We start from the raw sequence: 13,978 nt of genomic DNA, 5'->3' as shown, positions 1-13,978 counted from the left end.
TAGTCTAATTAACCCCAGAACCTATCATCTGGCATCAGATCAACTGAAAACATATAATGAATTAATTATATGCTAGCTAAACATGTTGCATATGCAACATGGATCAATATAAAAGTTCTGAGTTCAAGCTTAAAAGTAGTCACAATTTTACAACTAAATTTCCACTGAACAGATTTGAGAAATATATGCTAGAACTTCACTTCTAAAGATCACAAATGTATGAGGCTCATTGTGGCATTTGATTTAGTGCTTTATGTTTATCTCTTGGATTAAGTACTGATGGTAGGGTAGTCCACTACGAACACTACCAACTCACTCATTACTGTTGGGGACATTACTCAAAAGACATACTTACATTAATTTGATTGATTGGCTAATTGAATCCAGTTGGGAAAACACAAATCATAATTGGGACCTGACGATCAGAACCTAATCAGAATATTTAAAGAAAAACACTGGGACTTGCACTCTCTTCTGTTGGAAGGATAGTTTGGAGTCCAGTCTTTATTTAGCTGTGAGCAATACAATCGCTGACAAATTTTGATTAGTAAAATTCAAAATAAACAAATGTCAACTGTCTCTTGAACACTGATAAGAATGGTGGATAAATCATCATGTATTGCGACACCACTTGTGTCAATTAAACTATTATCCTAGGGTGTAAGGATCTGAAAGGGTCAACACTGAGGAGTGCCTGAAGCACCATCCAAAATGATGATACCGTACGGCTCAGTATGAGAACATCTTAGGATTTCACAGGTGTAAGACCTACAATCTGGATTTTCCTCATAGTCTCTACTAACAAGGTTGATATTCAATCAGTGTAACCAGGGCACAGTTGCTGTCATGCAGCAGATTCCATCTTGCTTAAGACAAGAACCTCTTCTGGTTAGATTACCAAGTGGCTTTACTTCATCACACTAGGCCAAGTAGACTCTATAGATCCTTCTCTGAAAGAAGATTGTGGCAGCCATTATACTGCATAGTATACAATAATAGAGAGTTTATACAACATTGTGAGCCAGGATTATGGTCGCTCATGAAAACAGACTCAACAGGAAAAGTAAGAAATTTGAATGAAGTCAATCAACAAATTCTGGATAACAAAGATGTTGTCATTTGTCATTTGTGTAAATGATTTGGATGAGAATATAGGAAGCATGGTTAATAGCTTTGCAGATGACACCAAAATTGGTGGTATAGCGGAGAGTGAAGAAGTTCTCTAAGATTACAAAGGGATCTTGATCAATTGAGCCAATGAATTGAGAAGTGGTAGATGGAGTTTAATTTAGATACATGTGAGACATTGCATTTTGGTAACATGAACAAAGGCAGGACTTACATAGTTATTGGTAGGCCCCTGAAGAGTGTTGTCAAACAGAGAGACTTAAGGGTTCAAGTACATAGTTCATTGATAGTTGCAACACAGGTAGTAAGGGTGATTAAGAAGGCATTTGGCACAATTGCCTTCATTGCTCAGACTATTGAGTATAGGAGTTGGGATGTCATGTTATGGTTGTACAAAACATTGGTAAGGCCACTCTTCAAATACTGTGTACAGTTCTGATCACCCTGTTATAGGAAGGATATCATTAAATTGGAGAGAGTACAGACAAGATTTACAATGATGTTACCGGGACTGGAGGGTTTGAATTATAAAGAAAGGCTGGATAAACTGGGATTTTGTTTTCACTGCAGTGTAGGAGGTTGAGAGGTGACAGGTTTATAAAATCATGAGGGACATAGATAAGGAAAATAGTAAAGATCTTTTGCCTATGATTGGGGAGTTCAAAACTAGAGGGCATAATTTTAAGGTGAAAGGAGGAAGATTTAAAAGGGACCTGAGGGACAACTTTTTCACATATCGTGGTCTGTACATGAAATGAACTACCTGAGGAAGAAGTAGATTCACATACAATTGCAACATTTAAAAGACAGTGGAATAGCTACATGAATAAGAAAGGTTTAGAGGGATATGGGCCAAACGCAGGAAAATGGGACTAGTTCAGTTTGGGAAACAAGTTGGGTCGAAGAATCTGTTTCAATGCTGTATGACTCTATGACACTATTGTCATTTGGCACACAGTTGTGGCTAAACATTACCATCTGCACACCCCTCAAGAAGTTAGACAAGAATACAAACCTCCTACCTTATAAAATAGGAGAATGAAGTTAATTGCGAATGCGACAAACAATGCCAGCATCCTCATGTTGTAGAAATTGCGCGCAAAGTAATTCTGAAAAGGGAGGAACAAATGGATTTTGGAAAATTTTACTATAAACAAAATTATTTATAAAAACATTCAATTTAAAACCTAACGTAATTAACATTGAAAAGCAACACTAAATCACTTCTTCAAATGCTATGAACCAAGGAAGATTTTAATGAAAATAAAGACAAAGGAAGGATTCAGGTCCAACTCAAGAAGGACCTGAATGGTCCCACATTTGGTCCATGGTATGTACTCGATTCTATGGTCAGAGCCCAGCCATCCTTGCTGAAAGCATACATCCACAAATGCTGTGTGAAGAGAGAATCAGGCTTGACTATCATGGTCCCTGCACGTAGGTACTGGGAGAGCCATTCAGGCTTCAAACCTGTTCTGTTATTCAATGAGTGTATGGCTTATTTTCATTCCACACTCTTTGATACTCTGTTAATAAAAACCTAGCAATCGCAGTCTTGAAAGTTGCAATTGACCGAAGATTGACTAGGCAAGTTCAGGAGTAAGCAACAGTACTTAGCAAAAGTGTGCCTGTTGTTTTCCAAAAATGAGTCATCTCCCACAAGAAAGCTGAAAGTTTTAATAAAGGAAAATAGGGAGGTTTTCAGAATGAAAAGTGGAAAGCCAAGGCAGTGATTTTCAGATGGAGTACAGGAGATGTACTATTGCTTATTGCAAATTCTGCCTAATTTCCTTCACTATTGACTTTTGTCAGAAAGAAAAATAATGGCCGATGGGTATTTCTCCCAATGCTTGGTTGGAGGTAATAAGTGGAAGAAATCAGGTGGAAGTTCAGGTGGGCAAACATACCCATCACATTCATGCCATTACTCCGCATAGAACCAACAGTAGGGAATGGTGGTGGAGATCTGACCTTCTCTGAAATCAGTTGAGGGTCTTCAGGTGTTAGATGAGATCTTTGCTACGTTAGGTGAGTGTCAGGCATACTTTGGCAGATTTTGTTTGGGCACAAGATTGAGTTGGCTTCTAACTAGACATGCTTAGCAAGGGAATGTCTTTTGGAAACATCCCTCATTGCATTCATCAGCCAAACTAGCCAACCCCATGTTTCTGGGTTCTCAGTCTCCTCTTTGTTTGCCAACTCTTCCTGAATGTACTTCCAACTGTCCCCACTGGTCCCAGTGGCACTGCTTAGTGTTACTGTTGGTCCTCTGATTGGCCAGCAGCTCATGAGGGTCATGAACTTTCTTCTCAAAGGGAACTGCTGGCTGCAGACGTGTTTGTATAGGGACTCCCACAACTGGCCACTCTCAGGACGCCCTCAACTTTCTGGGTAGAAAATGACGTCTGAAGAATTATATCTAACTCCTTCTTGCAAACATTTAATGTTTTGGCCTCAACTACTTTCTGTAGCACAGAATTCCAATGGCTGAAAATTTCCCCTCATCTCAGTCTTAAATGTCCTACCCTGTATCCTGAAACTGTTACCGGTGGTTCTACACTCCCCAGTGATCAGCCAAACTAGCCAACAGTGATTCTTCCTGTGTTTTCCCTGTCTGATTCTGTTAAAATTTAATAGGTTTCCACAAGATTCCTCCCCACACTCCCCATTCTTCTGAAGTTCCTTTTCAAATATGTTTTCACTGAAAAATTGCACCCACGAGCAGTTTCTGTTGATATGCCGTAATTTTCTTCCAGAAGGCAGATTCTTGCACTTCCGGTTCTTCAACTTTCTGTGCATGTTGCTGTCGTCTTCTTCGCCGCCGGGACTTATTTTCTGTATTTCTTTCCTCTTTTTCCCCATCCTCCCCTCTGTAATCCAGAAATCAAGTTGTTATTAAAACTGTCAAAGTATTCAATAATTCAACCTTCCATTGTAACGTATCATACATAAGACATTCAAAACTGCACACTTGTTGAACAGGGGGACTTTTTGATTCACTCTTGGGACATGGATGCTGCTGGGCAGGCCAGTATTTATTGCCCAGATGGCAGTTGAGAGTCGCTGTGGATCTAGAGTCACATGTAAGACAGACGAGGTGAGGACGATAGATTTCCTTCCCTAAACAGGATCAGTGAACCAGACGGGATTTCCCTCCAACAATCGGCAATGGTTTCACTATTCTTAATCCCAGATTTTTAGTGAATTCAGATTTCACCATCTGCCACAGCAGGACTTGAACTTGAGACCTCAGGATATTATTGGGTTCCCTGGATTAATAGTCCATTGCACAAATTACGGAGGAATGGGATTTAGCAATTTTAATCAGAAATTGGCTAGCTGAAAGAAGACAGAGGGTAGTGGTTGATGGAAAGTGTTCATCCTGGAGTTCAGTTACTAGTGGTATACCGCAAGGATCTGTATTGGGTTCACTACTGTTTGTCTTTTGTATAAATGGCCTGGATGAGGGCATAGAAGGATGGGTTAGTAAATTTGCAGATGCCACTGAGGTTGGTAGAGTTGTGGATAGTGACTAAGGATGTTGTAGGTTACAGAGGGACATAGATAGGCTGCAGAGCTGGGCTGAGAGGTGGCAAGTGGAGTTTAATGTGGAAAAGTGTGAGGTGATTCACTTTGGAAGGAATAATAGAAATGCAGAGTACTGGGGCTAATGGTAAGATTCTTGGCAGTGTAGATGAGCAGAGAGATCTTAGTGTCCAGGTACATAGAATCTGGAAAGTTGCCACCCAGTTTGATAGGGTTATTAAGAAAGCATATGGTGTGTTAGCTTTTATTGGAATTTGGATTGAGTTTTGGAACCATGAGGTCATGCTGCAGCTGTACAAAACTCTGGTGCAGCCGCACATGGAATATTGCGCACAGTTCTGGTCACCACATAATAGGAAGGATTTAGATTATAGAAAGGGTTCAGAGGAGATTTACTAGGACATTCCTTTGTATGCAGGGAAGGTCTTATGAGGAAAGGCTGACGGACCTGAGGTTGTTTAGAGAGACATCGTTTGAGAGGTGACTTAACTGAGACTTATCAGAGGGTGAGATAGGTTGGACAGTGGGAGCCTTTTTCCTTGGATGGCAATGGCTAGCATGAGGGGGCATAGATTTAAACTGAGGGGTGATAGATATAGATCAGATGTCAGAGGCAGTTTCTTTACTCAGAGAGTAGTGGGGGATGGAACGCATTGCCTGCAACAGTAGGAGACTCTCCAACTTTAAGGGTATTTAAATGGTCATTGGATAAGCATATGGACGAGAATGGAATAGTGTAGAATAGATGGGCTTCAGATTGGTTCCACAGTTCACTGCAACATTGAGGGCCGAAGGGCCTGTACTGCGCTATAATGTTCTATGATAATATCACTCTGAGTTAAGGCCAAGTTTTGTCTCCATGTGAAGTAAGAATAGTGAATAAGGGATAACTTGCCTATGGGGTGAGGATGTAATTAAGTCACTGTTTTGAAATTATATATTCTATTTTACAATATTTTATAAGTAATACTGTATACCAAAACACTGATCAATTTGGGGAGCAGAAATGTCAAGCTCATTTGAATAAAGTAGTTTGTCTGCAGTGCAACTTGAGATGATGAAAAACCATTTTATTGATTCACAGGAAGCCTCAGTTTAACAGCTCAACTAAAAGACAGCATCTTTGACAATGTAGCGCATTCTCACAGCGCTGGAGTGTCAGCCTTTCTTTTTGTGCTGAAGTCCTAGTTTGGTAACCTTGTAATTCAAAGTCAACAGTACGATCAACAGAACCACAACTGGCAATGTAGCTGCACCCAACCCCTTTTTGGAGAAAATGCTCCGATTTCAGGTTCTTAAACTCACCAATTGTTTAAACAAACCAAGGTAAATCTTTGTGGTGCCACATCAAAACTGGACAGGTTCCAACTGTGGGAGACTGATCGACCAGGTTACCAAACAGATGGAGTTGAAGATTTGTCCCAATGTCCCATTATGGTGCAAATATTATACATTTCATTTGATAAAAATCCTCTGTGTGAGCCCTCACTTCATCAAAAGGAAATCAATAATTAAAGATTTCTGATTCATCAAGTTACTCACTCAGCTTTCTCTGACTCAACTTTATGGTCTTCTTTCTCATTTGTCTCTTCCTTTGTTTTCTCCTCCTAGATGTATATTGAGAGCAAAAAAATTCAGGAAAAAGCGGGGATTACTTTTCCTTACTAAATCGTATTTATATGAATTTTTAACCTCATGAAATTTATTGCATCGCAACGACTGACCAAAGGAGCGAAACATTACTGGATATAGAGAACAGAACATTTCGGATTATGAGGCAGATCCCGACTGAGAAAAGGAGATGCAAAGAGGGATAAAGGTGAGGATCAAATTGTACGTGGCTGGTTGATTAACTGAAACATAAGCAAGAATTTATCGCGGACACAGGCAAACCTGTGCAACTCTGTACAATACTAAACTGCTCCAATGTCCATACAGCATTAACAGTCATGGAAAGGCATATTAATTAACATGCATTAAGCAGAAAAATGTCACAATATTATTAATGATTTGAAATTTGTGAGGTAAAACCAGTGAGATGTTTGAAGCCTGGTTTAAATGTAGACTCAAACAAATGCAATGAAATGAGGAAATTAGTCATTACACTGGATTTATTCAGAAAGGTATTAATGTGATGAATACGAACAGTTAGAGTCAAGAGGTCTCTGATTTAATGAGACTGTAATCTATAAAAAATTTCAAATAGAACGAGGAACCATGTGGATACAGATGGGCTAATTTAGCAATCTCATCATTCCAGCTGAATGCCACATTCAAACCGAGTACACAGTGGAGAAATGGAAGGCTAGGACAGAATGTTTCAGATGGTAGGGAACACACTGTCACTCCTGATGGCTTCCCTACTGCTTTGTAAGCTTTAATTGGCCAGAGACAAGCCTTCTTCCACCAAACGAGTAGGATGTTCCATCTCAGAGACCTGTCAGCCATCAGACTGACCAAGAGCTCTTCAGTATCAGCAGCTATACCGGGAGTGGTGGCTAAATCAAGTCCTGCAGAACACAGACCTAAATGCCCAGGATGCAGTGAAGTCCAGAGGTCTTTAAGTGAGGCCCTTATGAGGGCCATAAATTACCACTTAGGAGCTGCTTCCTCAATTTGCAGAATCAAAAGGCGTGTCGCTGGAAAACACAGCAGTCAGGCAGTATCCGAGCAGCAGGAGAGTCAACGTTTTGGGCATAAGACCTTCATCAGGAATAAGGGAGGAGGAAGACTTCTTCAAGGTGGGCATCCTTGGAAGTGGCTTTGCAGTAAGATTACAGCAACTAGGAGAAAGTGAGGACTGCAGATGTTGGAGATCAGTGTCGAAAAGCACAGCAGGTCAGACAGCATCTGAGGGGCAGAAGAATTGACGTTTCGGGCATAAGCGCTTCATCAGGATTGTGGGCAAAAGCCCATCATCTGGAATGTGGACATTCTTGATGAAGGGTGTATGCCCAAAACAGTGCTTCTCCTGCTCCTCGGATGCTGCTTGACTGCTGTGCTTTTCCAACGCCACCTTTTTCGACACTGATCTCCAGGATCTGTAGTCCTCAATTTCTCCTTCCTCAATTTTCACACTGGCAGGTGAGAGGTCTAGGAGCTAATTGGGAAGTGATCCTGTTCAGGCTTTGTTTTTAATTCATTCATGGGATGTAGTCATCACTGGTTGTCCAGCATCTACTGCTCAACTCAGGTTTCTCTTGAGAAGAGGGCAGTGAAATGCTTTTTTTCAACAACTGTAGGCACACCCATAGTGCCATTAGGGATTTCCAGGATTTTGAACCAGTGACAGTGAAGGAACAGTGGTACATTTCCAAATCAGGATCATGTGTGGTTTGGAAGGGAATTTGCCAGGTGCATGCCAGTGTGTGTGTTGCCATTCTTATTGTAAGTGGTAGAGATTGTGGATTTGGAAAGTGTTATCTAAGGAGACTTGGTAAGCTACTACAGTGCATCTTATAGATGGAACATATCACTGCTATCTGTGTTCATGGTGGAGCGAATCAATGTCAAAAGTGATAGATGGGGTGCCAATCAAACAAGCTGCTTGGTATAAGATTTTAATTGAGCTTTTTGAGTGCTGTTGGAGCTACAGTTTTCCAGCAAGTAGTGAGTACTCCATCACAGTCCTGACTTGTGCCGTGTAGATATTGGACAGGTTTGCAGAGTTAGAAGCTAAATTATTCATTGCAGGGTTGCTAGCCATCAACTTGCTCTGAGAGCTACAGAGTTATATGGTAAGTCCAGCTCTGGTTAATGGTTATCCCCTGGCAATCAGTGATGGTAATGCCATTGAATATCCAGGGACAATAATTGGATTTCCTCTTGTTGGAGATGGTTTTTCCTTGGCACTGGTGTGGCACAAATGTTACTTGCTACATATCAGCATAAGCCTGGATATTGTCCAGGTCTTTCTGCGCTTGGACATGCACTGTTTTAACATCGAGGAGTCACGAATAGTGTTGAATATTATGCACTCATCACATAATTCAAACTTCATAATGGAGTAATAGTTATTGGAGTAATTGTTATTGACGATGCAGGTCTGGGTGGTTAGGCCAATGACATTACCCTGAGGAACACTTATAATGATGTCCTTAGACTGAGATGACTGACCTCCAACAGCCACAAATAGTTTCCATTGCAACAAGTACGTCTCGACCAGTGGAGAGTTTTGCCCAATTCCCATTCTCCAGTTTTGCTGCCTTGATGTCAAGGTCAATCACTCTCATGTGCCCTCTTTTTCTTCTATTTATTCACAGGATGTGGGCATCACTGGCGAGACCAGCATTTATTGCCCATCCCTAATTTCTCAGAAGGTAGTTAAGAGTCAGCCATATTGCTATGGATCTGGAGCCACATGTAGGCCAGACCACAACAAGACAACAATCTCTTTCCCTCTAGGACATTAGTGAATCAGATGGGCTCTTGTGACAATCAACAATAGTTTCAGGGTATTCATTAAAATTTTAATCCCAGATTTTTATTGAAATTCCACTATCCACCATGCTGGGTTTTGAAGTCACGTCCCCAGAATATTACCTGGATCTCCGGATTAACAGTGATAATCATCACCCCTCTTGACTTCAGCACTATTGTCTAGGTTTGGATCAAGGCAGTAAAGTTGTCAGCAGCTGAGTGGGTCTGATGGATCCAAACTAAGCACCCAGGACAAAAGGTTATTGTCGAGCAAATGCTGCTTGCTAGCACTATTGAAGACAGCTTTCATCACAATGCTGATGATCAAAAGTAGAGTGATGGGATGGTAATTGGTTGGGTTGGATTTGTCTTGTCTTTTATGTACAAGACATAACTGGGCAAATTTTCATCTTGCTGGTTAGACACCAGTGTTGGAACAGCTTGGTTAAAAGTGTCGCTCGTCCTGGAGCACAAGGCTTCAGTATTATTGCTGGAATGTTATCAGGGTCAATAGCAGTATCCAGTGCCTTCAGCTGTTTCCTGGTATAATGTGGAGAGAATTAAATTAGTTGAATATCTATATCTGTAGATTGCATTCTGGGATTGTCTGAGTCCAGGTTTTCCCAGTTTTCATTGTGTGACATGAGTGTTCACAAAACTGCAGCTACAGCAGTTACCAGCTTCCAAATTTCGAGCATATGAGAAAAGGTTACAATGCACCATTAATCTAGAATCAATGATTTATCTGGCTTCACATATTCTCATTGTACTTTTGGGAAAAGAAGCAGTTTTCTTTCTTAAAAGAATGGTAAACAAACCCTCAGGTGAAGGTGGGCAAGGGGAGACAGGTCATCCTCGCATCATAAGTAGCTGCCTGTGGTCTTTGTCCTCAAAGGGTTCAGATGGGTGACTGGCCCAGCTTAGATTGTCAAACCCCAGAATAAGAGATATGAGCATTGGTAGGGAGGGAGAGGATCCAGAGAATGCTTCATCACCCTCTTGGGAGAAGACCAGAGGCTGAAGGGGAGAATAAGGACTCTCACCAGCACAGTCTGCAAAACATCATGGATAAACACAACACCACTTCAAAAACACTGGGGCCCGTTGCCTCCGCTTCTTCAGTCTACAGAACAGCTTCAGGATCGGTAAAGCATACTCATCTGTGATGTTAGTGTATTTCCCTTTTTTGACTATTTTAATGATACATCATTCGTAAACGGCTACTTCTTAACAAACTCAATGAAATATCTGAAAATCGCTTACAACATGTCAACTTCCCTTTATTAAGTAATTGTAACCATGCAACCCACCCCCGCCCCCACCACCAAAATCTAACACATTGCAAGAGAATAGCTAACGTTTTGTGTTACCTGTTGGATGCTTTGAAGTTCTGGAAGTGGAACAGTGAGGTAAGGTGGACTAATTAGATCCCTCACTCCAGCATTTGGATTGTGTGGTATGAGTTTGTACTGGCCTCCCTCACGCCGTAGGTCTAACCCAAAAATATCAGAAAGGAAGTCACTCTCCTCAGTGATAGCTGTTAGGTCAGTCAAGTCTTCAGAAGGCAGGGTTGATTGTGTAACTTTTCCCTCTCCTTCACCAACTTCACCTCGTACCTCATCATGTGTCGGATCTGGCATGTTAGCTAGAAGTTCTGTAACTTTAATCTTCTTGGCTCCCTCAACAAGGCTGCCCCCCAAGAAAGTACTGTACATGATGCGGAAGAATCCACGGAAAACACTAAATACAAAATGGGAGAACCCGATCAATAAACTCCAATAGAAGGCAAACAAGGTCATAACCATGTCCTTCATTGTCATTTTCTTTATTTTCTTCATCTGCTTTTTGAGGCTTTTCATTGTGAGTAACTTCATGAGAATCATCACATTATACCTGAGAGCCATTAAGGCAGATCTAATTGTTGTCATGGAAAAAAAGTTCATTTTTGGATCTTCTTCCTCCATTTTATCCTTTTGAGACTCCTCTTTACTCACCGATCTCTCAGTAGAATCTGACTCTGAGATCTGTGCAGCTAACTGCATTTCAAAGATTGTGTCTTCACAGAAATTCACAAACAGTTCCATCTTTTCCTTCTCTCCTCCTTCATTCACAACATCAAAGATGAATTGTCTCTTGGACTCCTTTACTTGTGGCTTCTCCCATTGAGTCCTGCTGGATTCACTGATCTCAAAGTAGACTCTCTCAATTCGCTTGGCGCTTCCCATAATCTCGATGCGGCCAAGAAAAGGCTGAAAATAATTGAGGACACTCTCTGCCAACTCCAGGAAGGTCTGCAGGCGAGTATCATGGGGCATATGCTCCGATAAGTTGGTCAGTAGCACTGCAACATTGAAACCAATGTCTTTTGCAGGTTCATGAAATCTTTCAACAAACTCTTCATAATCCAGCATCTCATTCTCATCAGTCTCTGCACAGGAGAGGAGGAATTCGGTTTCTGACTGTGTGTAGTGTTTATGACTCTCCATAGCCTTCTGGAAGTCCCTCTTGGAGATTAGACCTTTGCTATCAGGATCATATTCTTTGAACGCATCAGATGACGTTAGGTTCTTTAGCTTAAGGAACATGTCAAAGAATTTGAGAATCATTTCCACATTGTTTGAGGATTCCACCAACATGTCTACCATCTGCTTGCCAATAGTTCCATTGACGACATTACCTGAAGTAAATAGTTCACGTAATGTTACATTTGGTCCATTATCAATCCTTTATTATCAATGTCTCTTCACTTGTACTTTAAATGTCTGTTTTGCATAAAGTGCATGATCTCATACAATAAATTCATAGAATCCCCACAGTGCAGAAAAAGGCTATTTGGCCCATGGTGTCTGCACTAACCCTTTGAAGTGTATCGCACCCAGACTCAGCCCCCTCATGTTATCCCTGAACCCGCATTTACAATGACTAATCCGCCCAGCCTGTATGTCCCTGCCCAATACAGGGTAATGTAGCATGGCCAACCTACCTAACCTGCACATCTTTGCATTGTGGGAGGAAACCAGGGCACCCGGAGGAAATCCACACAGACACGAAGAGAATGTGCAAGCTCCACACAGACAGTCCCTCAAGACTTGAAACGAACTGGGGTCCCTGGCGCCGTGAGGTGGTAGTGCTAACCACTGAGCCACATTGCCACCCTTAAACAGTACAGCACCGCCTCCATTTTGCACAGGAGTGCTCGTGACTCTGTATTCAAATTCTTGATGGGGACTTGAATCTAGAAGCCTTTGACTCTGAGGCAAGACAGATACAAACTGAGCCATGAGTGATAATTTGATTGCTTTGATTGAATCAGACTTTACATTTTACAAACCAAGGTCTTCATTTTATCCCCCCAGTAAAATGTAAGAACGGATATTTGAGAGGTTAAAACAGAGGCATCTTCGTCCCTCCTGAACAGGATTGTCCTTGTGTTTTGACACTGGGGAATTGCATTTCAATTTTTCCTCTTACTTGTGTTACCAATGAACAAATTTCAGAAAGATAATATTTGCCACAACAGTTACTGTGAATTTTGAGAAAGCAATTCCAAAGCAACAAATTGATCATTTAAATAAAATGAATAATTAATGAAAAATGACCAATAAAATGTCACAGAGCTAACTCATTAAACCATTTTTTAGCATCTCAGTTAAGAGTCGGCACAAGGCCAGCCAGCCTTATCCCCTCACCCGCCCAACAGGGACCCTGTCCCTTGCATTTGCTTGTTGGGTTTCCCTCCACAAGGTGAGTACCTGGAGTGGTTGAATGAGAGCATTAGATTTAAAGGAATATTACAGGTGAAACATAGATGGGCTTTTTTTTTCAGAAAGTGATTAATAAGAAAACTCAAGAATATGGTGTAAAAGAACTGTGGATGCTGTAAATCAGAAATAAACACAGAAATTGCTGGAAAAGCTCAGCAGCTCTGGCAGCATCTGTGGAGAGAAATCAAAGTTAATGGCTTGAGTCCCGCAACCCTTCCTCAGAACTGAGAGGGTCACTGGATCCAAAACGTTATCTCTGATTTCTCTCTTCGAATGCTGCAAGAATATGCTGTAATTGGCCATGAAGCAGAAACGGAAATTTAGTTATAAAGCAAGAGCAATATATCAGAATAAGCGAATTTATTTCGGAAAAGGTTTGACAGCTATCTGCCTTTAAAGATCAGAGCATGCAGGAAAGTGGAACTGAGCTACAGTTTGATAAGCAGTGATCTTATTGAATGGCACCGTAGGCCTGAGCAGCAGATGGGCCTACTCCTGCCCTTGGTTCCTGGACCCCCAGCTGACCTCACTCCACATTAATGATCTGGCCCTGGAATTGGACTGCAAAATTTGCTGGCTCATTTAGAAGAAAGGATTTAGTATAGTGAAGACTGTAAACATTTTGGATAAAAACAGACAGGTTAGCAGAATGGACAGCCAAACGGCAACTGAATTTAATATGGATAAGTAATAGATACCGGGAGGAAAAGCAAGGAGTGAAAGTTCATACTTTACGTGAAGAATTAGAAGGGCAAGAAAGCCTGAGAGACCTGGAGATTTAAATGTATAATTCCTGGAATATGAAGGCAAATGTGAAGGGGCAGCATGGTGGCTCAGTGGTTTGCACTGCCACCTCACAGCACTGGGTTTAATTCCAACCTCTGGTGACTGTCTGTGTGGAGTTTGCACATTTTACACCACCGCCACCTCGCCACCTCACCAACCCCCACCCCGCCACCACCACCACCCCCCGCCACCACCACCACCCCCCCCCACCCCCACCCCTCCATGTCTGTGTGGGTTTCCTCCGGGTGCTTCGGCTTCCTCTCACAGTCCAAAGATGTGTAGGACAGGTGAATTGGCCATGTTAAATTTCCCACAGTGTTCAGCATTGCATAGAT

At 41.6% G+C, this 13,978-nt stretch overlaps 1 protein-coding gene across 1 annotated transcript in view; it reads right to left on the bottom strand.

The window, feature by feature from the left end:
- ryr2a (ryanodine receptor 2a (cardiac)) overlaps positions 1–13,978 on the bottom strand; it is a 551,531-nt gene that overhangs the window by 47,613 nt on the left and 489,940 nt on the right. The window contains exons 88-91 of the mRNA XM_060830792.1: positions 10,464–11,770; positions 6,217–6,281; positions 3,848–3,998; positions 2,151–2,237 (exon numbers count right to left, since the gene is read on the bottom strand). Of these exons, the coding sequence (XP_060686775.1) occupies positions 2,151–2,237; positions 3,848–3,998; positions 6,217–6,281; positions 10,464–11,770 (1,610 nt within the window). The remainder of the gene's footprint in view (positions 1–2,150; positions 2,238–3,847; positions 3,999–6,216; positions 6,282–10,463; positions 11,771–13,978) is intronic.

Source organism: Hemiscyllium ocellatum, chromosome 10, assembly GCF_020745735.1.
Source record: "Hemiscyllium ocellatum isolate sHemOce1 chromosome 10, sHemOce1.pat.X.cur, whole genome shotgun sequence".
NCBI lineage: Eukaryota > Metazoa > Chordata > Chondrichthyes > Orectolobiformes > Hemiscylliidae > Hemiscyllium > Hemiscyllium ocellatum.
Note: the sequence above shows the minus strand (reverse complement) of the source record. Positions and strands in the feature narration are given on the sequence as shown.